A 23,886-nucleotide genomic window follows, 5' to 3' on the forward strand; every position below is an offset into this window, starting at 1 on the left:
TGGAGAGCAATCAGGTGCTGCTAAATGAATGAATGAACGAATGAATACAACATTAAAAAAGCATCAGGCTAAAACAGCCCTGCAAGGCAAAGGCGACAGAGCGGTCCAAGGCCAACGGTGATTCCTAAAACTGGGAACGGCCCCAAGTTGATGGTTCCAGGGGTTCGGAAGGGGGCCAGACACACTGCCAGCCATCTGGGCAGAGGGGACAAGGGTCGCGAGCCAGCCCACCCTCCCCACCCCTGGCAGGACTCAGGAAGCTTGTCTCTGATGAGGCTGCTCTCCCTTGGGAGCCTCCTCTTCTCCCCACAAATGACATCACCGCCCCCCACCCTTCATCTCTGCCAGACACCCGGGGCTGCCTCCCTCCCTCCCTCCCTCCCTCCCCAGACATTATTCCCAGCAGAGGTAATGCTTTTTATGGTGATTGGAGCATTTCTTGACTCTGGCCATCATTCACCTGTTACACACATCCCAAGTTCAGGAAAGAAGGGAATTGTGTCTTAAAGGACGTCCAGGTGGAGGGGACAACATGTGCCGTGGCGTCTTGGGGCGGGTGGTGGTGGCGGCAGAGTGTTGTGGAGGGGGGAAGCAGGGGTGAGGCCAGAGGTGCAGGCCTGATCTGGAAGGAAGTTGCGGGGGCAAAGGAAGGGCGCATCCCCCCCTCTGGGGGAGCCCGAGGGCCCTGGGAGGGAAAAGGGCAAGGTGGAGAATGGAGGCGGAGATTACCCCCACCTAGGGTTTTGAGATTCGAGCCTCAGAGACTCTTGCTGGGAGCCCCCTACCTCCAGTGACACCCCCACCCCGTCGCCGTGCCTCTCGTGACCCCCTCCAGAGCCCTGAACTCTGCTCCACCTCTCCTTCTCCCACCGCCCCTCCCCCCTCCCCCCCTCCCCCCTCCCCCCGCCCCGGGGCCCAGTCCAAGTGTACTTCCTGTGTCTACTCCACCGCCCAGGGGCTCCCGAGGCCTACTGTCCCCACAGACCACCTCCTCAGGGACTCAGAGAGCTCTTGGCCCCTCCCCCTTGGGCCCTCTCCCCCCCTCCAACAGGCTCCAACACCTCTGGGCAGTTCGAGCCACTGAAGATAGTAAGGGGGGTGCCGGTGGGAGTGTGCGGATAGGGTGTCCTGAGCTCGGGGTCTCCCCCACGCCGAGTGCTGGTGGTCCAGGGCTGGGTCTGGATGGGGTCACTCAAGCCCCCCCCCAACACCTGCCATGCACAGGTGCAGCCAGGCCTGACAGGTTCTGAGCTAAGTATGCTGCTGAGACCAGGCCGCTAGGAGGAGCCAGAAGGGGGGAGGGGGCGGGGGGGGGGAGGGGGAGGGCGCCAGCCTCTGGGGGGGGGGTTGCCCAGCAACCACCACGCTGCGAGGAGGGATTCTTAAAGAGCTGAGCCGAAAGGCTGGGCCTTGGAGGGGCTGAGGCTCGGCCTCGCATACCAATGGCTGCTGTGCCAGCCTCCTCCCCTTCCCTCCCTTTCCTCCCTCCTGGGAGTGGAGCCCCAGCTGGGAGAGCAGGAAGGAGGACGGAGAGGACGGGTGCTCGGCTCAGGGGGGGACCTGAGGCAGCCAGGGCAGGAACCAGGTTGCCATCCTACCGTGTCCCCAAGGACACGGCCTGGGAGTGGGGAGATGGCCACCTCGAGGCCTGCAGGACAGGGGGCCGCCCTGGGCTCCCGGGCCCTCAGGGTCTGGAATGGGAGGGAACTAGGACCCCTCACCCCCTCCCCACCTGGCCCTGCCCATTGGCCTCCTGGCACCCCTAACAAAGAGCACTAGTTTTAGAGTCAGACAGAACTGCCTCCTGTTGGCTGAGTGACCTTGAATGAGCTCCCTCCCCAGCCCTGTGTCCCGAGAGTCGAAGATGTTAGAGGAGGTGGGCCTGACCAGGGGAAAGTTTCTGAGGAAGTCCCTTCCGGTGTCTGACTTCAATTCTCTGTGCAGCAAGTGGCGGCTGAGTCTCTTCTGAGAAAGGAGTGGCCTCCGTCCAGCACCTAATATCCCAAGAGTCACAAGGGTGAGGATTCAGCTGTGCGGTCTTCTTCTGGGTCCTTTCCTTCTAGGGCCTCAGTTTTCCGTCTGTACATGGAGGGGCCGGGCTAGGCCAAGGGGGCCTCACGGGTGTCTAAGGAGGAGCCTCTGGATTTCTGCTACCCTCTCTGCAATCACGGGGAGAGCTCCCTCCCAGCTTCCTGCAGCGATTAGGCGAGGGGGTCGGGGTGGGGGGTGCCTGGAGCCCCCACTGTTTCCTCACACACAAAGTGCTCCTTCCATTGACCACGTTTGGAGGCCGATCCCATGCCGGATCCAATCCTGTCTCCCACAGTCCTCTAATTGGTCCCTGTGTGTTCAGCATTACCTCTCCTGGCCCTCTGTCAGCCCATCCTCGGCCACCGCCATCCTCCCCCAACCCCTACCCACTCCTGCCTCCAAGTCCACCCCCTTCAATCTTCAGCTCTGAGGAGGGTCTTTCTGAAGTGCAATCCCGACCCTGCTGCTCCTGCTCCGGCACCTGCCATGGCTCCCCACCACCATGGCTCCCCACCACGGGAGATGAGTCACAACCCCCTGGGTCTGGCTGACCCTCTGGCCTCAACTTGGCCTCCCCCTACAGCTCACCCTCCCTAATTCACGGAGCTCATTCATTCCTCCAGACGTTGTGACCAGGGGGCAAATCAATGTCCGTTGAATGAATGAATGGCAGGCCCTAAGAGTAGCTGTTTGGTTCCAAGCCTGTGCTGGCTTCTGGGGTACAGGAATGGTCAAGGCAGACTAGGTTCCCTCCCATAGGCTGCCATGCTGGTAATAAAACCAGTAAACGAATTTGAAGACAAGATCATTACGGGACCAAGGTGTGGGGACCAAGGTGTGGTCTCCAAAGGATATAAACGAGGCGAATTTGAAGACAAGATCATTACGGGACCAAGGTGTGGGGACCAAGGTGTGGTCTCCAAAGGATATAAACGAGGCGGTAAGAGGAACAGGGTGGGAGACATTTCAGTTGGGTGGTCAGAGGAAGCCTCCAGGGTGTGGTCTCCAAAGGATATAAACGAGGCGGTAAGAGGAACAGGGTGGGAGACATTTCAGTTGGGTGGTCAGAGGAAGCCTCGTAGAGGAGGTGACATTTTCCCTGAGACCTGAAAGATGAGAAGGAGCCGGTCTGGAAAGAGCTGGAAGAGTGTGCTAGGCGGCAGAGGGAGAGGGAGTGGTATACGCAAAGGCCCTGGGGCATAAAAGAACCAGAACTATTCAAGGAAGCGAAAAGAGGCCAGGAGACTGGGGGGGGGGGGGGGGGGGAGGGGGGAAGGGGAGGGAGCAGAGAGCAGAGTGTGGGATGCTGCTGTGCCTTCACGGAGAGGAACATGGATTTTATTCTAAGTGTAATAGGAAGCTATTTAAGAGTTTTAAGCAGGAAAGTGACACGATCTAATTTATATTTTAAAACGATCCTCCGAACAACCACTTTGCAGAGCAATTTGGCGATAACTAGTAAAGTTAAAGCTGTGCGTAATACCGCAGCCCCCACGGTCCCGCTCCCAGGCGGGCGGACACCCGAGAGAACTTGCAGCACGTGTACATCCGGGGTGCGGGCAAGGTGGTACGTGCCGCTGATTTCCAGAAACAAAACTGGGCGCGCTGGACTGTTGGGCAGGGGGGGAGGGGTGGATGGGGGCGGCACAGCCCCAGGCTGGCATATTACACAGCGGTGGAAACGGACCAGCCAGCACGGCCTGCGCCGGTCTGGATGAATCTCCCAAGCATGGCCGTGAACCGTGGCAGCTGGTCCCAGCGGCTCTACTGTTTCTACAAAACCCGGGCACACAGACGCAGGTAATACGTGGTTGAGGGGCCTACAAAGTACACCTCGAAAGAAAAGGCAGGTCAGATTCAGGGCAGTGCCTTCCGGTGTGGGTGGGGGGAGGGCGTCAACTCTTCTGTGACCCGTATGTGTTGGGCTGGGTGGTGGGTGGGCCGTGTGCCCGCGCGGGAGCGTGCCCGCGCATGGGCCCCGGGCAACGTGCCCGCATGGCTTTCGTGCCCCCGAAGTGGTAAAAAAAAGGATCAGTTGCCGGGGAGAGGATGGACCGGAGGGTGACGGGCAGCAGAGGAGGCGCCCAAGGAGGAGGAGGCAGTGACTGGGCCCCGTGGGGATGTTAGGAATGGAGCCCCAGCCCACCGGGCTGTTCGGGTCAACACTCTTTTCGCTTCCAAACCCACGGTTTGTGGTCTGCTCGAATGGAGCCTGGTTTTCTCCTTTCGGGAAGAAAACTGAGGTTCAGAGAGGGCTAGGGGCTGCCTGGGGTCACCCAGCAAGCTGGGGGTGGAGGAACCTGTGACCCCGAGGCCTGTGCAGCTGGAGATGAGCAGAGGGGTCAAGGCTACCTACTCACGCGGATCCCAGCCGTGGAGGAGGGGCCTCCGACTGCGTCCCCACCCGGGACATTTTCCCCCCCCCGCCAACTGTTCTCCTATGCGCCAGGGCTCCCTCCGCCCCGGCCCCTCATTCCTGCAAAGATGGAGACTGCACCCGGCTGGCTGGGGCCCAAGCGTCTCCTGGTAATTGGGTTTCAGGGATGCTCATGGTTATGCTAATGGTGCGGCTGCGAGCGCCGGCCCCCTGGCTCCTGGGGGGAGGGGAGGCCCAGGCGGCTGGGGTCCCAGGGCCCTGCCGCCCTCCGCAGCGGTCCCTCCGAAATCAAGACTGCCTGGTTCAAACCCCGGCAACCCCCCGCTTCCCAGGGGCGTGACCTTGGGCAAGTCCCGCAACCTGGCCGAGACTCTATTTCCTCATCTGTAAAGTGGGAAAAATCATAGTACCCTCTCCTTAGGCTCTCCGGGGAGGGAGGGATTGAAAGACTCCACTGGAAATATTTGGCCCGGTGCCTGGCACAGAGAATTTGCTCGATACATGCGTTATTAACCATTTTTTTTTTTTTTTTTTTTTTTGGTTTTTGTTTAAAGAGGTCCTGCAGGAGAATAGGGACAGGGGCTGGGTGACTCACTTTCTTTCGCTTTTTGTTTATGTATATGATCCAATTTGGGGCAATCAACATGAATTTCTTGTATAACGAAATACCAATAAGTGGAAGTCGCCTGGGGATGGGTCTTGGAGAGTGGGTGTCGAGGGGGACTGGGGGTCCAAGGGTCTGGGGTCCAGCTTGGGCGTGGGTGGCTGGGAGGTTGGGTCTCCAGGGGCAGAGCCCAAGAAACCCAGGCAGGAGGAGGCGAAGGGAAGGCCCAGGCCGGCGGGAACCACAGCCAGGGCACCTGCTCTGAGCTAAAATGGCAGAGTGGGTGGCTTTTGTAGGCAGAGGTGTTGGGGAGGGCCTCCTGGGGTAGACGGAAGGGTGGGGCTATCGAGCGAGCGGGATGGGAGCCAGGAGGTGTGGGGAGGACTGAAGGAGGCTGATCCAAGATTCAGGAGACCTTGGTGGTGAAGGGAGCCTGACACAGGACCAGTGGGAGAGGGAGACCCCAGAAGGGGAGCCCAGCTGGGTATGGCTCCCAACAGATTTAGGGAATCACAGGGTTCTGCTCAGAGAAGATGGAGTGGGAACTCAATCCTGAAGGCAGACAAGCCAGATCTGGCTCAGTGGGGTGCTTAGTGGCCCCGGCTCCCGCCTCGGGCCACACGCTTTCTGAGCCTCAGTTCCCCCACGTGTAAAATGGAGCCACGCAGCCTGGAAGGTCCCCATGGCTCTCCCCAAGAAGCTGGTGAGCAAACCTTGATAGAAAGAAGCTGCTGTTGAGAGTATCGATGTACCTGTCATCAGGCAGACACCCTTCTCCCTGGCTGACCGGGGACCCCGACGCCCCCACCCGCTGCCACCGTGAAACCCTGATGCCGTAAACAGTTTTACAGGCATTTTAAACTGTATCATCTATGCCCCACAAGGGCCTCAGTTAGCTGGCCTCCCCCACCCACACATGAGGAAACCGAGGCCCCGGGGGGCTGGCCCAAGATCGCAGCTGAGGGTTTCGGGACCAGGACTTGCAAAGCACCTGGGCGGGTCTCCTCCTGCTAAGGGCGGTGGCCTTGGACAAATCACTTTGCCTCCCTGTGCCTCAGTTTCCCCATCTGTAAATAGGGCGGGAAGGGATGTGTGTCCACATGCACACATAGGTTAAATGATAAAGTCTGCAAGTGGTCCTGATAAATGTGAGCCCCCTTGTCCCCCCGCCGTGAGGCCCCTGCTCCCCACCCCCAGCCCTGGGAATGTCCAGGAAGCCTCACATCCCCCACCCCCTGAGGCAGCCCCACCTCGGAGGACAGTGACCTTGGCCTGGGGGACAGAGTCTGTCAAACACGGCAACTGCTTTCACAGCTTGAGATGCCTTTGAAGTCTCTTGTTTTATCTTCAAAAATTCAGCACATGTCACACTTTATTCCATCTGTGGGACATTTCTAATCTAAAGCATGTTTTAAACAGCTCACCCTCGAGTAACACAGATACCCACCGCAGGCCTGCGGGAAGTGGGGGCAGCCAATGGCGCTGCTGTCCCAAGGACAAAGGCCACTCCCCTAAGCCTCCTGGCAGGACTAGGCTGCCAGTCGGTCAGTGGTCGCCTCGCAGGTACCAGGCGATGTGCGAGACGCTGGGGTGCTGGCGATAGCGGGGGCTCGGCCAGGCATGGGGTGGCTGCAATGGAACAGTAGTGATGGGAGCCGCACAGGCGTTGGGGGAGGGTCTCCTCCCTCTCCAGGCCCGGGAGGGATCCCCTGCACCAGGCAGGAGCCAGCGGGTCCCCTTTTTGTCCGCCTTGAGCTGCTCTTGCCTCCACAGACTCTGACCTTCTCTCCTACTTCTCTTCCCCACTCACTCTGCTTCAGCTAGTGTGACCTCCTCCCACGGCCCCCGGGCCTTTGCACAGGCCTTCTGCTGCCCCTCGCAGCTGGCTCCCTATGTTCTGCATTTCCTTGACTCCTTCCAGGTCACCCCCTCCCCCCCACCGCTGGGGCCAGCCATTCTCTCCCACCTCTGACACAAATGGTAATCCTTGTTCAAGTTTATTCTTGTTCTGCGTGCTAGATAATGAGCTCCGTGGCCACAGCGCCTTGCCCGGCTGTGTCCCGGAGCCCGGCACATAGTAGGGGCCGGATGTGTGTTTGTCAAATGCTAGAAAGCTAAGATCCAGCCTTCTGAGGGAGGGTGGAGGGGGGTGGGCCAGGCTGAGGGGCTGGGGGGTTGAGGGGAGCAGCCCCCACCTCCCCAAGCCTGGCTGGCGGCCTCTCAGGCATTTGAAGCACATGGAAGCAACAGCAGCAGCCTCAGCACACGGAGGGGCTGTGACTGCCTCAAAGTCACCGCTGTGCCCGCTCACCCGGCCTCTCCCTGGCCCAGTAACCTGCTCAGCGCTTTCCTCGGGTCACCGAGTCTCCTCTCTGGCAGCCCAGCCCCCGCTCAGTGCCCCCTCGCCTCCCACACCCTGGGCCGGAGGATTTGTCAGGGAAGAGCCCGAGCAGCTCTTCGTGGCCTCCTGTCACTGCCCTTGGACCAACCCTGTCACCTGCACACCCCGCACCCCAGGTCCTGGCCCCCGGGGGTGCCTAGGGTAGGCTCTTTTGCAAGTCCTGGTGGACGAGAGCCTGGGCTGCAGAGCCCAGCAGACCCGCGGGTGGCCGTACAGTAAATTGTTGACGGTCACCTCCTGTGCACCGGGCTCTGTGCGGGGAGCTGGGGACAAGTGTGAATGACACTCACAGCACTGGGTGACGGAGTAGCAGGCACTGACCTAGGAGGTAAGGATGCTGGAGGCAGTGATTTATGGCCCCCAGGAGCCCTCCGGTAGCTGGGCCTGCCCTTCGAGGCTGGCTCTCTGGGTGGGGGATGTTGAAGTCCCAGCCCATGCAAAGGCCCTGGGGCTGGAGAAAATGAAGCAAGTTTGAGGGCCCGGAGTGTGTCTGAGGGGGAGGGGGAGAGGAAAGAGGAAGGGGAAGAGGGGAGGAGCCACTGGGCCCCATCCAAGGGGCCGGGTGTTTTGTTTGTTTGGTATTAAGTAAACTCTACCCGCAATGTGGGGCTCGAACTCATGACCAGTAGATCAAGAGCCCCATGTTCTACTGACTTGAGCCAGCCAGGCACCCCTAGGGGTCAGTTCCGTATCCTGAGAGCAAAGGGGAGCTTTGGGAGGGTTGCATCAGGAAACTGGGCGTAAAACAGAAGATGCTCAGGTTTGCCTTGTGAGAAGACTGTTCTCTATGGCTCCGCTCTCTCATCTGTAGAACGGGTTGGTGACACAGCTTCCACACGGGGTAAGGGTTAAAGGAGTAGGAGCTTACCCGGCCCAGGCCCCAGCTGTTGTGGGCCCTCTCCCTATAAAAATATATTAGACAGCAGGGCGCCTGGGTGGCTCAGTCAGTCCAGCGTCCACAGGCTCAGGTCATGATTTGCAGTTCATGAGTTCGAGCCCCATGTCGGGCTCTGCGCTGACAGCTCAGAGCCTGGAGCCTGCTTCCGATTCTGTGTCTCCCTCTCTCTCTCCCTGCTCACGCTCTGTCTCTCTCTCTCAAAAATAAATACACATGAAAAAAAAATTAAAAGTATATACATATATTAGACAGGATCACCTCAATACACAGGACGATTAATAACAAACATAAAAAGATGTATGTTAGAAGTTGATTTTATGAGTTTGTTGGCATAAAGACAGAACGTATTAACATTACATACTAAAAATATTTTCTAACTCAAAGTTCATTTACTCTTCTGATTTTGAAAGAAATTACATTTTCATGGGTCGCCGGAAGTATTATGGGATGCAGGCACACGCCCGCCCGCTCGGCCCTGCGCAGCCCTCCGAGTGGGGGGCCGCTCTTTTAACAAGGTGCTGCCTGGCAGGGGCAGGAGGGGTGGGTAGTGGGGGCAACCAGAAGAGGAAGGGGTGTCTGTGTGCCCCGGAGCCTCCACTCTGCCCCCCGCCGCCCCCCTCAGCTCCCAGCTCCGCCGCTCTGGCTCAGTCCCATCCTGGCCCCTGGCTCCCGCCTGCTGGGAGTCAGGCAGAGTCAACCTCGCGCTGCCCCAGCACATAGAGCCCCAGGCTGGTCATCCTGCCCAGGGGAATGCTCAGACCCATCAGGCCCTTGCACAGAGCTCGCCCTCGCCCCTCCCTGCATGCCTTTTCTTTTCAAGCCTCAGCTCACATGCCACCTCCTCTGGGAAGCCCTCCCAGCCTCAGGCTTCAGCAGATCTTATACCTCCCTCACCTGCCAGGGCATTTGCGTGCCCCACCCCACCTAGGACTGGGAGCTCGGGAGCCACTCTGGACACAAGTGCTGGGGCAGGGTCCCCCAGAGGACATGCCCTGGGCCTGAGAAGGTGTGGAGCAGGCAGAGGGTGGAATGGGGTCTGGGGGAGTGCCCTGCTTGAGGGGTAGCGTGAGGGCAGGGAAGGGCAGAAATCCTTTCTGCCCCTGGCCCGCCTCCCTCCTCAGCCCCTGGATGCATCGGACCAGTTGGCCCCAGCCCCCTGACCTAGGCAGACCTACACACGGTGGGGCTCAGGGGATGCCCGGCAGGCGGGGGTCGGCCCCTCCCGGAAGGTGGGCAGAACGGCAGGTCGGCGCCCCTTCCCCTCCCGCCCCTTCGAGGCTTACTGCCAACCCATTGGGCACCGAGCCCTCTGCGAGCGGGAGCCAGCTCGTTTGTGGCCGGTGTTAATTAAGAGAGAGAGGTGATGGGGGGAGGTGGGGGAGGCCCGTGGAGGGCAGCTTCCGACAGCTGCCGGGACTGCTCTGGACCGACCCGAGATGCCCAGGCCTCGCCTGTTGGCTCCAGAGCAGGGCCGTCCGCACACCCAGGCCCTCCTCTCTGCCTGCCCCTTGGGGTGGGGGAGGTGGGTCCTGACTGCGTCCATCCGAGGGGCCTCTGTGCCGGAAGAGGCGAGCCCCAGCCCTAGCCAAGGGGAGATCCTCGGGGGGGGGCCAGGCCTGGACCAGGCTGCCCTGAGGCCAGCCTGCTTGGTGGCTTCACTACAGAGTCAGACCCAGTTCTGATCCTGACGCTGCCACTGGGCAACCCAACCCCCGCCCCCCCAGCCTTGGGTTCCTCCTCCTTAAAGTGGGAGCTACCCTCACCTCCCATTTGTTATGATAGTAAGTGGGACCGTTTGTGCAGAGCCACGAGTCTGTGCCTGGCAGGCAGGCAGGCAGGCAGGCAGTCCTCCACGGCTCATTGGAAGATGCTTTCCTGGGGCAGCAGCCCCGTCCGGAGCCTTGGGGAGCCCAGCCCTTCGGTGGCCTGCCCACGGCTGCCTGGGGGTCCCGCCCGGCCCCTCCCAGGCTCCAGCTCCGGCTCCCAGCTGCCTCCCTGCCTGCTCCGCCCACCGTCCTCCCACGCGTTCCCCGCAGCCCCCCAGCCCTGCTCTGGGAGCGCCCAGCCTCTCCTCGCCTCTCCATCTTAATTAGCTGCTTGTATTAATCTCGCAAGTAACGTGGCAACTCGCAGCCCTGGGTTTTCGGGCTGTGGAATTAATTATTCCCCAAGCGAAGAGCTGTCAGCTCTGGGAGACCAGCCACTCAGAGCCGCCCGACACCACTTAGCAGGGTCCACAGCTTCCGCACGGCACCCCGGGCCTGCGGCCTGGCCGGCCCGGAAGTGGCCCCCACTCCGGGCTCTGCTCCGTGTCCCCCTCCTACAGAGGGGCTGCCCCGGGCCCCCGGAAGGCAGGTGGGGTGGAGGAGCTGGGAGCCGGGACCCCCGGGGCCACAGGGGCCGAGGCACAGCTGGTCTCCCCACCTGGGCGGCACCTGCCCTGTGTCGCCCATCACTTACCCTGATTAGCACCAGCAGTTAACATGCACGCAGCTGCGTGGCCAGGAGCCGGAGCCCCGGCTGGTGAGGGCCACTGACCCGCGTGGCCCCGACGACGTGCCGGCCGAGAGGCTTCCAGCTTTGCTTCGTCCTGGCATCAGCCCCGTGGGGAGGCTGGAGGGGGTCAGCGGGCCGGGCAGAGCGAGATGGGCGGGTCAGCGCCAGCAGCCGCCAGTCTGCGTCCGGTCCGGGGCGGGGGCTGGAGCCGAGGCTCCCTCTGTCCTCCTGGACCTTCACACCGGCCCTGTGAGATGGGTCTGTTCTTCCCCGGGGGAAACTGAGGCACAGGGTGAGGTGGCCCGAGTCACCCATCTGCTGAACCGGCTTTGGCTCCGGGCCTGGTGCTCTGTGCCCTCACTGTGCCGCCCCAGGATGGGGCCCTTACCTGGCACACGGTCACTGCCGTCTGTTAGGGGCGCCCAGCCCTGGGTCACAGCCCCCCCACCACACTCGTTCCTTGGGCGGTACTTAGCACAGCTGCGACAACATAGTGTGTCTTCTAGTGGCCTCAGGTTGTGCCCCCACCCCCCGCCCCGGCTGCCTGTGAGCTCCAAGGGCAGGGACCAGGGCTCATCTCTGCACCAGGCCTGGCACAGGCGGGCCTTGGGAGATGCTGGGTCAAAACAGTGAATCCTTTTATTCAAAAGGATGCGTGTGGCCACAGGTCTTGTGTCCCTCCAGACCCCACATGTGGCTGTTTCTAGGGTGAGCGGCTGGGCCCTGGTGGCTCGGGGGAACCCCCCACCCCACCACCCTGCAAACCCCAGGCCCTTTAGGAGCCCCAGCAGGAGAGGAAGTCCCGGCCCTCACCACCTCCCCCTGTGTGCTGTGTGCCCCCCCCTCAGAGAAGACCCTGTGCCCAGAGTCTGAAGACCCCGGGGGCCTGGACCAGCCACAAGCCTCCCATCCCCCCCCCCCCCCAAACTGCTGGCCCACCTGTCACTCCCCGACTGACTGGCTTTTTTCTCTCTCTCTCTCTCTCTTGCAGCCAACAGCTCCCTGCTAGGAGGTGGCGGTGGTAAGTGCTTCCTGGCCTGGAAGGGGCGGGGGAGGGACACTTGAGGGTTGAGAGGGACTGGGATCTGGAATCCGGAGGGGGGGGGGTGCTGCAGGTGTGATGGGAAAAGCCCAGCCCTTAGGCTTCAGCCTCCGCACCTGTGAGGGCAAAATGATCGTTTCTGCTCCACGCTATAACCTCGGAGGGCGGCCCCGCACCCAGGACAAGGCCTCACAGGGTCAGGGAGGGCTCTGCCAACCGCGAAGCCCCCCCCACCCCCGCCAGAAAGACTCGTGCGTTCGCCGTGGTTCACCACCGGGAAGCAGGGGTTCCAGCTGAACCGGGTGGGCCAGAGGTTGGAGGTCACGGTGGGCCCAGCCTCCAGGGCTACAGGCTATATAGGTCAGCAGGTGCCACGGTGGGGGCAGTCCCTGTGCCGCCCCCCCCGCCGAGGCCTGCCTCCCCTGGCCAGCGTTGCCCAGGCGGGCCACTCCAGCCCCTCGCCCCCAGCCCCTCGGTCCCCCGCTGGCTGGACTGCCCGCTGTCTACACGGGCAGCAGCATGATTGGTGAGCTGGGGGGCAGGGGTTAATGCGCCGTCGGATAAATCCCGGGGGCCGTGTTTACGGCAGCAGTGGCGGGGCCCGGGCCAGGTTTTAAAAGGGGGGAAAATAAAAGGGGCAGCGAAGGTCAGGAATAAATAAGAACAAAGCTAAGAGCTGTCGGTGACCGGCCAGGATGCAGGACGGGTGTGTGTATGGGGGGGCGGGGGGGGGTCTGTTTGTGGCCAGACAGATTTTCCCTCCCTCCCTCCCTCCCCCACTTCTCCTCCACTGTCCCTGTGGAGGTCACAGCTGTCCTGGAGGCCTCACAAAATGAGGGGCTTCGCTGGGGGCCTATCCAGGACCTTGTTCGGAAGCCCGTCCCTTTTGGAAAACTCGGGGGGCCGTAGCTGATTTGACACCTGCCGTTCAGACACCCCTCCTCTTCGTCTGTTTATTCATCGGCCAGTGATTGAGCACCTACTGTAGGCTGGGCCCCGAGCCGGGTGCTGGACCAGAGGGGCCTGGTCCGTGCCCTCCCTGAGCTCACGATACAGATGAAGGCACCCACCGTTACACAGGGTGGTCCGTGCGATGGGGGAGCAGGGCTCCTGGAAGGAGGTGGGGCCTACACTGGGACCCGAGGAATGGGTGGGAGCATCGGGAAGGGTGTCCTGGGCAGAGGGAACAGCACAGGCGGAGGCCCGGAGTGAGGGAGAACATGGGACGTTGGGGGAGATCAAGATCGGAGCCGTCGCAGCCCAGCCAGGCGGAGGAGAGATAAGAGGTGACACCGGAGCCTCACCGACCCCATGGGGAGCTGGATTTTTAGCCCTGCAGTTCTGGGAGGCTAAGGACCACCAAGAGGTGTGGGCCTCTTAAACCCCAAGTCAGGTCCATCACCCCTCTCCCGCCCAAAACTCTGCCAGGGCTCTCACCTGGCTCAGAGTCAAGGTCCACCAGGGGCCCCAGCCACCTGCCAGGCTCACTGCCACTGCCCAGCCCTCCCTCACTCGGCACCAGCCTCCCTGCTCGCTCCTGCCTCGGGCCTGTGTGCAGGCTGTTCCCTCTGCCTGGAACCCTCTTCCCCAGCCTGTGGCTGCCCCCTTCGCCTCTCGCAAGGTTTCCGTGCCCCCCACCTTGTCAGGGAGGCCCACCCTGACCTCTAGGTGAAACTGCAGCTGTCTGTCCCCGCCCCAGCCTGTATCCCCCCTCTCCCTTCACCTCACCCTGCTCTTCTGTTTGTCACTTGTATATTAGGGTCATTGTCTACCGTCTGTCTCCCCGCTGAGAACAAAGCTCGGGGGGCACCACTGTGTCTCCAGCAACTAGAACCGGGTCTGGCACATATAGTAGGTGCTCAATTAAATGGTCGGTGAATGAATGAATGAACTATAAAAAGGCAGGGACAGCCTCATGTGTTAAGCGGAGCGCTTGCTGAGGAAGGCAGCCGGGGCCTGCCTTCGAGGCTTTAGGCAGGGCAGGGAGTGGCTGGTAGGTGGCCTGCTGACCTCACTCTGGGAGTCAAAGGGCACCTGTTCTGGCTAGATGGAGTGGGGAGGCATATTGGGGGTCCTCCAGCTCCCCTTCTTGCAACATTGTGGGGGAGAGGAGGCTGGAGCAGGCCCCAAGCGCTGCCTGACTGACGCAGAGATGGATGGGGTGGGCCGGGACCCGGGAGGAAGTGAGCCCCGAGTCCAGCCTTTTAACGCCAGCTGAGATTTATGGAGCCGCCGTGAGTGTTCGCTGGGGCTGTCACTCTGCTAATGTGATTGGAACAAGGTGGAGGTGGCAGGGAGGGGATCGTGGGAGGGGCGAGGTTGGGGCTGGGAGGGGCCTGGGGCCTGCCTGGGGCTGGGATGGGGACACGATGTCTCCCACCCTCCTGCCTGCCACCTGTGAGCTCTACTGCCCACCAGCCCACCCAGCCTCAACCCCCCGGAACTGCCTGGGTGGGAGCCACAAGCACGAGTCGTCTGGGACTCGGCAGCCCAGGTCCCCCCCTGGCTCTGCCCAGACCCACCTCTGTCTTCCCATGGCGTCAGCGGAAGTTTCTCCCTCTTCTCCTGAGTCCAGCCCCGCGGGGATTCAGTCCTCTACCCACTCCCTACGTTCCTATGACCACCCATTTACCTGCCCGCATCCATCTACCCCCCCCACCTCTCCATCTATTCCCTCTGCCCATCCATCTACCCTCCATTCATCCATCCACCTATCCCCTCTACCCAGCCATCTAACCCCATCCCCCCGCACCCATCTACCCCCCCATCTACTCCCTCCACCCATCCACCTTCCTTCCCCATTCATCCATTTACCTCCCACCCATCTACCCCCTCCACTCATCCATCCTTCCCCCATCCAGCTATCCATCTACCCCCCCATCCACCTGCCCCCCCCATCCACCCATCTGTCTACCCCTCACCTGCCAATCCACCTGCCCCCCATCCATCCATGCAGGCATCAGTCACGGTAGGCCTGCCTTGGCCACTGTGTTTAAATTGTGCCGAGGCCCCAGCCCACTGTGCTGACCCTCTCACCTTGCTCTGTGGCTTTTTCCTTAGCACTGATCCCTTTTAACGTCCGTGTATTTCATGTTTGTTCTTATTGCTTGTCTCCCCACTAGAGTGCACTCTCCTCAGGGACGGTGTTCTAGGGGTTTCTAAGCCAGTTTAGGGGGCGGGTAGTTGCACCCTCTGTATGCCAGGCCCTGCCCTGAGCTGCCACACAGGTCCAACAGCCCTGCACTGGGCGGGGGGGGGAGGCACCTGATAAGTTGGGGGGAGGGCGGTCTGGGGCAGCTCTGGCTCAGAAGGAGGCCCTCCAAAGGGGGCCCGGGCTTGGCCGGCAGGGCTTTGGTATAGTGAGCCCAGTTTTCGCATGTGGGGTGCTTATGGGTGGGAGGGGACCGCAGCCCCTCAGGAGCAGGGAAGGGAGTCTGTGAACACCTCCACCCTCAGCAAGAGCCCCAGGGGCTCCTGGGGCCAAAAGGACTTAACCCAAAGAGTCCAGGACTCTTGGGCCTGGTTCATTGTGGGGCTGGGTCCCCACCAGGCCCCGAGGCCAAGGTGGCTCGTTCTGGCAACACAGTGAGTCTTGGGGAAGCCCCCTAACTCCCCCCCCCCCTCCACACACACACACCCATTCCTTCCCAGGGCTCTGAGTGTGGGTGGCGGTGGGGACTTGGGACTCGGGCCTCAGCCCCGCCCTCAGAGAGACCCAGTTTGGTAGAAGGCTTCCTGGCAGAGGAGGCCTCTGACTCAAGCCCTGAAGGATGAGTAGGAGTTGGACAGGCAGAGAGGGATAGAGAGGCCCAGCAGGTGGAGGGCCCCGGGTCTGAAGTGGGGAAAGACTGGACGGGCTGTGACAGCCTCCCGGCCTCCCAGCCAGACCCAGAGACCCGGAGACCCGCCAGGCCCACTCCCGCTGGCCCGCCTCCCTCCTGGAGAGACTTTTACTGGCTCGATAAAAATTTTTTTCAAACCTGAACACTCTCCTATTGTATGGTAAGAAGGGAGGCGGGCCCTAAATCAGGAGGGGAATCGACAGGGCCCTGACGCGCGTCTCTCCTGTTTATTAGGACTGAAATGTTTACTCGGCGATAAGGAGCCGGCTTTCTCGCGGAGATTTGTGCGTTCTTTTTCAATTACCCCTCGTCTTTCTCTGCCACTTTTGCACTAAAGGGATAATAAATGTATCGGAGCGTTTCAATTATTCATCTAAATCATGACTGCGCCTGCCATGGCCAAGCTTTAGTGACAGATTAATTCAGGGCCTCCTCTGCTCACGCGGCCGCCATCTCTGCTCCGGCCTGGCCAGCTCCCCAAAGGGCCGGCCTGCGGGGCGGGGCGGGCTGGGGTCAGGCAGGACTCCCGCCCTGTCCCCTCCACACGCCCTGTCCCCTCCACACGCGCTCACTGCCAAGGACACTCCCTCCCTCCTGGAGGTCAGCGGCCCAGCCACACACTCCGGACCGCAGGAGCCAGCTCCTACCCCTGGGGGTGCGGCCGTCCTGCCCTCCTGCCTGCTGGGCCCTGCGCAGCCCCTGCTCCCCACGGCTCAGCGTGTGTGTCTCCCACACCCCCGGGGCCCAGACGACCCCTGCCCGAGGAAGCCAGGGTGGCGCAGCTTCTGCCACAGCCCTCTCCAGGCACAGGGCCTTTGCACCTGCTGCTCCTGTGCCTACGGGCTCCTCCGCCCCCTCACCACCACCTTCCCCGCCTAGTTACCCCGATGTCAGGGCAGGCCCCCTGGCCACCGCCCCCTACTGCTCCACATACTGAGGGCTTGCCGCCTTCTGGCGCTGTCCTGGCTGCTGGGACCCGGCAGACGCTGCCCCCCTCGTGGGCCGGCGTTGTCACCCCTGGCCATCAGACTCCCATTCGTGTGGTTGTTTAAGCACCAGCTGCCTCCCGATCAGACCACCCTCCTGAGGGACACGTGCAGGGTGTCTGTCTGTCCAGCTCCTGGCCAAAGCGAGGTGCTCGCTTGTGGACCGGCTGTGCCCCGGGGCCCCTTCTCCCCGTGCGTGCACGTTCGCACCCCTGCCCTGGCCCACCGCCGTGGCCCCTGGGCTTGAGCTGAACCCAGCACCCGGGGCCTGCCTTCTCCTCTCCACACACATCCGCAGCCCTGGTGAGGGGTGTGGGACCCTCTTTCCTCTCTCCTTCTCTCTCCCTGTCTCCGTCTCTCACTTTCCCTCCTTCTATCTCTGTCTCTCTCCGCCTCTATCTCTGCCTCTGCCTCTCTCTAGTTCTGCCTCTGTTTCTGTCTCTGTCTCTCCTTCTCTGTCTCTATCTCTGCCTTCGTCTCTCTCTGCCTCCGCCTCTCTCTATCTCCGCCTCTTTCTCTATCTCTCCCTCTCTGTCTTTGTCTCTGTCTCTGCATCTGAGTCTCTGCCTCTGCCTCTGTGTCTCTGCCTTTGTCTCTGACTCTGTCCCTCTCTGTCTCTGCCTCTCTGTGTTTGTCTCTATCGCTCCCTCTCTGCCTCTATCTCTGTTCCTCTTTATCTCTGTGTCTCTCTGTCTCTGCCTCTGTCTCTCCCTCTCTGTGTGTCTGTCTTCTGTCTCTTTGTCTCTGAATCTCTGTCTCTGTCTCTCTCTGTCTTCTGTCTCTCTGTCCCTGCCTCTCCCTCTCTGTGACTCTGTCTCTGGCTCTCCCTATGTCTCTGCCTCTGTCTCTGTCTCTGGCTTCTGTCTCTTTGCCTCTGAATCTCTGTCTCTGTCCTCAGTTGCTCGTTTGCTCTGCCTGCTCTGTCTCTCCCAGCCGCACAGGGTCTCTTGCCCACTCCCCATCCATGTCTCTCTTCCATGCCCCTGCTCTCCATTTCTGGTCCTCTCTTGCTCCCTCCTTCTCCTCCTCGTTCTCTCCCCGCTCTCGCGGGCTCCCCTTTGCTCAGAGCCCAGCTGGCCTGGGGGATTAGCAAGGCCCCGGAGCGGAGCATCGGGGCCTCGACTTCCGCCCGGTAGCTGCCCAGAGCCACAGCCGAGGCACGGCGGGCACAGGGGGCAGACGGCGTGGCCTCCGTGGCCCTCCCTGGACCGGGCCGGCCTCAGAGGAAGCAGGGCCCCAAGGGCCGAGCACCCTGTGCCCAGACTTGTCTGGGGTCCCACCGTGTACCAGGCTGGAGTGGCGCAGGCTGTGGTGCGGGTGAGGCCCTGACCTGAGCTGAGCAGACAGGGCGGGAGCGTTGGATGGGGAACAGCCAAGGGCCCTCCCGCGCCCCACGCACAGCCAGAGCCCGTCCCAGACCCCCTGTCCCTGCTCCGATTTCCTGCTGGGATGGAATCAGTTCTAGCTTCTTCCACCAATCCTGCACATGCAGCCCTCTCTTCCCCCCCAAACCTCCCCAGCCCCGACCCCAGTCCTGGACTCTGCCGGCGCCCTCCTCCCCCAGCTTCCCAAAGCCAGGCTTTCTATCGCTGGGGCTCTGCTCAGAGGCCACGTCCTCAGAGGCGCCTTCCCAAGGCGGAACAGGGCCCGCCTGTGCCCATCTCCTTCCCCTCTTATCCAGCTTCATTTCCTCCCATTTCCAGGCTCATGGTGATGCAGAGCCCCCCCCCCCCGGGGGGGAGTCCCCTCCCTGCACAGAGCCTTTCCCCCCACCCCACCGCAGGGCCCTTCCCCCAGTTGGTGGGTGGGAGAGACCAGAGGCCAGTCGTCTAAGGTGGAGGCTAGAGGGAACCCCAGCCGTGCTTGGGGTGGGGCATTTTATTTCATGGACTCATGGGAGCCATGGAGGTTTTATGAGCAAGGGAGTGACGAGTCCTCCCCAAGAAACGGCCCCAGGCCTCCCGGCCATCACCAGATGGGGACGGTGATGGGCTGATGGTGGTGGTGGTGTGGACGTCAGCCAGCTACACTGAGCTCCCACGGCCGCGGATGCCAGGCCTCGCGTAGAGCCTCTCTCTGAGGGATCCCGAGACCCTCACCACAGCGCTATGGGGCGTGCCATTAATATCTCCAGATGAGGAAACTGAGTCACCGAGTCCCCGGAGCGAACCGTGCTCCCCGCCCCGGCGCAGGCCCTCCCTGGTAGGAGGGACAAGGGGACTCAGGCCCCCCGCAGGGATGCTAGCGGAGGCCCAGCAGGCCTGTGGGGCCCGCACCCCACCCCCAGCGGGCAAGATGTCGCCCAGCCCCTGCCAGCAGCTGCCATGGGGATTTTCAATAACGGGAGTCATTTTTGCATGATGAATGAGGCGCTGCCGCTGTGTACATAATGAGGGCCTAATGTTTTCAAATCCCCATTTAAGGAGTTGATCTCACCCCGTAATGAATTTCACGTCACAGACCGGAGCTGCTGTCCATCCCTCTTCTCCCTGGGGTGCCCACCCGCCTTGGCACCGCGAGGGTGGGGTCTGCCTCCTCCCCCCACGGGCCCAGCCCAAACCGGTCACAGAGCTCGTGGCTGCCCTGGGTTTGTCGATTGAGTGAGCAACGGGGAGGGTGTGGGCGGAAGCCGAAGGTGGTTCCGGCGGCAAGGGGGCACCACGTGGGGTTGTGGCTTCTCAGGCTCTGCGGGGCGGCTCCGCAGGGCCTGGGACGAGGCCGGAGACCAGAGGTGATGAGTGTAGCATGGACAGAGGGAGCGGGCGGCTCAAGGCCCCGGGGTGGGTCCTTCTTCCAGGCTTTACGGCCGAGCTCGTCCTCCACGGGGTTCAGGGCTTGCAGGCGAACCGGCAGCTTGGACATCTGCCCATGCCCCAGCTGGTGCCCTCTCAGGGACTCAGTTTCCTCAGGCGCCCCCACCAGCCCTGGCATTCGGTATCTCTGTGCAGGCGGCTGGGACCTGGGAGGCAGCTGCATGTAGCACCGGGGTCGCTGGACTGGTGGCTTCTCCTCAGGCCCTGGGACCTGCCGGGTCAGATGTCCGGGTGGGGAGTGGTCCCCAGGGCCCAAGCCAGGTGCCTTCCTGCCCTCCCCTGGCCCCCTCCGGCCTCAGCCCACACCTGCAGTCCCAGCCCGCCCTGCCCGGGGCTTTCTGGGTGCCACCTCCACCCTGCAGCGTGTCAGTCCCTCAGGCCCCTCAGGCCCTGACAGGCAGAGTAGCCTTCCGCCTACAGAGGCGGGGGGCGGGCCTCGGTCTCCCCATCCGAAACAGGTGACACAGGTGACAGAGTGATAAAGTGCAGGGCACCTTGATGCAGTCCCTCACTGAACGAAGGCTCATGCCAAGTGGGGAGGGAGGTGCTGTTACGGACCTTGTAGAGATGAGGAAACTGAGGCACGGCACGGACAGGTGAAGTGATTTGCCCAAAGCCACCAGCAGGCTTGTAGGCAGGATTTCTGGGACAAGAAATCCCAGGAGGGGGCACCCAGGAGGCCAGGGCCACGGGGCAGCGGAGGGGCAGGGGGGTGGGGGAGGGGAGCCAGCCCTGGCCTGTCAGGGTCTCTTGCCCTCTGGCAGGGACACAGCCGCCCCCCTGTCCCCCAGGCCCCGGGGCATCCTCATGTTCCTGTAAATAATTAATTAGTCCCTGCTTGCTTGTTTGTTTAGCATGAGGAATGCTCCCCCACTGAGACGCATTTATTGCTGAATAAATTTAAATATCTAATCTTCCCTTCATGAATATTACAGCACCCCAAATAGCCGCCAACAGATCCTAAGCGCCTTGGCAAATGGCCCCCACAGGAGCCTGCCTGCCGCCCGCCTCTGCTGGCTCCAGCCCCTGCCCTCCACCCTCGCCCTCCTGACCCCCGACCTCCGGGGAAGGGGCTGGGTGCGAGCTGAGGCCCCCGGCCCCCACCCCGTGCCCATGTGGAGGCCACGCTGGGGGCAGGAGGGCAGGGCCAGCCGGGCTTACCTGGGGGAACAGCCTGGGACGGAGTGGAAGGACAGGGCTGCGGCAGATGGAGGACAGACAGGGCCCCCAGGTGACGGCAGCATCTGAGGAGCCCAGGCAGGAGACGGAAGAGGTCAGAGAGGCAGGTGGATGGCAGGGAGGGTCTCCAGGGCAGCCTTGCCAGACAGAGGTAGCCGGTGGTCAGCTGCATGGGGGTGGCTGAACAGTCACGCGAGATGAGGGACCCCAGGTCACTCAGCAACCATGGTCCCCGAAGTCCCTCTTTTGGGGGGGGGGGAACAGGAGCCCTGCTGCAGTGAAGAGGGGAGTCCGGACCTCGAGTTTGGAGTTTGGATGAGGAGGGAAGGGGAGGGGGCCAGCCAGGGTGAGAGGGAAGGCTTGGAAGGGAAGAGAGAGAGAGAGAGAGACAAGGCTTTTATGGTCCTAGAGGAAGCAGAGCAGTCCAGCTGTGTGACCCTGGGCAAGTCTCATCCTCTCTGTGCCTCAATTTCTCCTTCTATAAGGGAGGAAAGATAGTGGGACCTCCTAGGGTGGCTGTAAGGACCAGCAAGGAGGGGTGTGTGTGCCCTGCTCAGGCTCAGGTCCCAGCAGGTGTTCCAGAAGAGGCTGCAACTCAGGAGCCAGAGGGGGTGGGGGGGCGGGCGGGGCACAGGGACTGAGGGAGAAGGCAGAGCAGCCCTTAGGACAGTCTTGTGGGGAAGGCTTGGTTCCGGACCTGGCAGAGAGACCTGGAAGGAAGCACCTGCCCGCCCCACCATGGGTCAGTCCTCCCAGAAGAGACCCCAGGTCCTCTGCTGACTTGGAACAGGGGTTGAGTTGGAGGCTTGAGATTTGTTTGCATGTGGCCAAAGGTCCCAGAGAGGGGATCGAGGGTCCACTGGTATGAATTGGGGTCACCACCCTCCCGCCAGGCAGCCCCAGGCTCAGGTGGAGGGCGGGAGGAGGGACACCTCCCTCTGATGAGACCCCAGGAAGCCGCCTCCTGCAGCCTCCAGGGTTCAGCTTAGCCCAACTAAGAGCCAGGACAGGGCCGAGGAAGCAGAGCCTGGGGGCGGGGAAGGGGGGTGGCTGCGGTTCACATGGGGGGGCAGGGAAGGCGTGACCCCCTGGGCCTGTGGGTGAGGACCGCAGGCTGAGGGTCCCCTCTGGCACAACTGTGGTGTGTAGACGGGGAGGGGGCAGGTGGGAGGGTCCCCGTCGGTGCTCTGGCTTGTTGGGGAGAGGATGGGGCAGGGATGAGGCCCAGGACCTGCCCCTCATCTCTGCCCTGGGGAAACTGATCCCCTAGGCACTTGCATGGCAGTCACCTGGCCCAGCCCGAGGCTTCTGCCAGCCCCGAGTGCCCCCTCCCCCTCATGCCCCCAGGTCAGCCCCATAGGCCTGACTGCAGGCCTGTCCACCTCTGCAGGAAACATTAAGTCCCTGAAACACAGATCTTACTGTGTTTCTGCACTTGGGCACAGCCTCCGCAGCAGGCCAAGGTCGCCTGCAGGGAGGACGGCAGGCAGCCAGGAGCCAAGTGGCACCATTAGGGCAGGGCGGGAGGCCCCCAGGAGAGCCGGCCCAGACCCATTCCCGTGCTTACCCCCGTAGGCCCCGAACACCCTGACACCTGCCTGGACAGCCGCCTCCCCTGTGTCCCCACAGGGAGCACGTTCTCATACTATGCCACTGTCCTAACGACAGCCAACACCCATCCACCTTCACCCATGCCAGGCCCTGGCTTCAGCACCTTGCAGAAATTAACTCGCTTAATCCTTCCAAGAGCCCTAGGAGGTGGAGCCCATTTTACAGATGGGGCAGTTGGGGTCCAGAGAAGCTAAGTGATAGGCTCCAGGCCACACATATCTGTGACTGACAGAGCTGGGCCTGGAAGCCTGGGCCGCCCAGCTCCACAGCCCCTGCTCTCGTACACGCTGCTGGGTGGTCAGCTGGCATCTCACTCAGAACGGACACACTGCACGCGGACGCGGTGTGACCCTCCAGGCTGCGCGGCCTCTGAGCGCCGCCTGGACAGGGAACTCAGGGGCCCCGCCTTGGGTCCCCCGCTCCGCCCTCCCCTGGGCCACCGTTGCCCTTACCCCTCCTTGCGGGAGAGGTCCTCCCAGGGCTCCCGACTCCTCTGCCCCATTCCTCCCCCCCCCCCCCCCCCGGTGCTCTGGGAAATCGCCTGGTGCCAGCTCTAAGTGAAGTCACAAAATTAGGTTTAATTGGGCCCCACAGGGCACAAAAGAGAAGAAAGAGGGGGGTGGTCCAGCTGGTGTCCCTGGACCTCTGCCAAGACTTTGGGGGTGGGGTGGATGGGATGAGGGAGGAAGGGCCTCGGTGTGCGCATCTGCAAAATGGAGAAATGAGGCCTCTTTCCTGCTGCTGGGCCTTGTGAGCCCCGGCAGCCGGTGCCAAGGAGCTCCTGGCACAGGCCTGGGGTGCCCTGCGAGCTAGGGAGCTGCCAGAGGTGGGTCACGTTCTCCTGGCCAGGATGCAAACCCCTCCCCTGAAGAGGGGTCACCGTCGCTATCGTCCAGATGAGGCAGTGGCCGCTCAGGGGAAAAGACTTGCCGGTGTGCCCCGCTGGCCCAGGGGACGAGAGCCGAGCCCCGCCTTTCCCACCGGGGCCACTGAGGCCACTGAGGCTGTGGCACCGGGGTGAGGTCCGGCCGAAGGGGCGGAGGAGACGCTCCTCCCGCGGTGCCCGAGTTGTTTATCTGGGCCCGCGTCCCCAGGGTCGCTGCCCGAGGTCCCAGAGCCGCGCTCAGATAAACAAGCCCGGGCCCGCCGCAATTAAGCCGGATGCGCTAACGAGGCGGCTCGCTAACGAGCAGGGGCGCGCACCCGGATCCGCCGTCCACCTCCCCGCAAGGAGGGCGAGGAGGGGGTTGGAAGACCCAGGCTCGAGGCCCCCACCGCAGCTGCCACTTGTTAACTAGGTGACCCCGGTTTCATCATCTGTAAAGGGGGTCCCAGAGTTTGTCGCGGCCGGGAGGGGCCTCGCCTGGGGATCCGGTGCGCGGTGCCAGTCGGCGCTCGTGGGCTCCTCGGGCGGAGGCGGCCACCGGTCGCGGGGCTCGCGGCGCCTCCGGGCCAAAGCCGGGCGACCTTCCCTTTGGCCGGGCTAGGGTGGCGGTTCCCGCCGCCGCGGACCCCGCCTTCCCCAGCCACTCCGGCCGGGGGAGGCCCCGGCCCCGCCCGCGCCCCTGCCGCACGGCCGGGAACCTGCAGGGCGGGCCGGGCGCGC

At 62.4% G+C, this 23,886-nt stretch overlaps 1 protein-coding gene across 1 annotated transcript in view; it reads left to right on the top strand.

The window, feature by feature from the left end:
• Positions 1-23,886, top strand: part of MACROD1 (mono-ADP ribosylhydrolase 1) — a 140,382-nt gene that overhangs the window by 114,301 nt on the left and 2,195 nt on the right. The window contains 1 exon segment of the mRNA XM_027045304.2: positions 11,799-11,828. Within this exon segment, the coding sequence (XP_026901105.1) occupies positions 11,799-11,828 (30 nt within the window).

Source organism: Acinonyx jubatus, chromosome D1 (genome assembly GCF_027475565.1).
Source record: "Acinonyx jubatus isolate Ajub_Pintada_27869175 chromosome D1, VMU_Ajub_asm_v1.0, whole genome shotgun sequence".
Taxonomy (NCBI): domain Eukaryota; kingdom Metazoa; phylum Chordata; class Mammalia; order Carnivora; family Felidae; genus Acinonyx; species Acinonyx jubatus.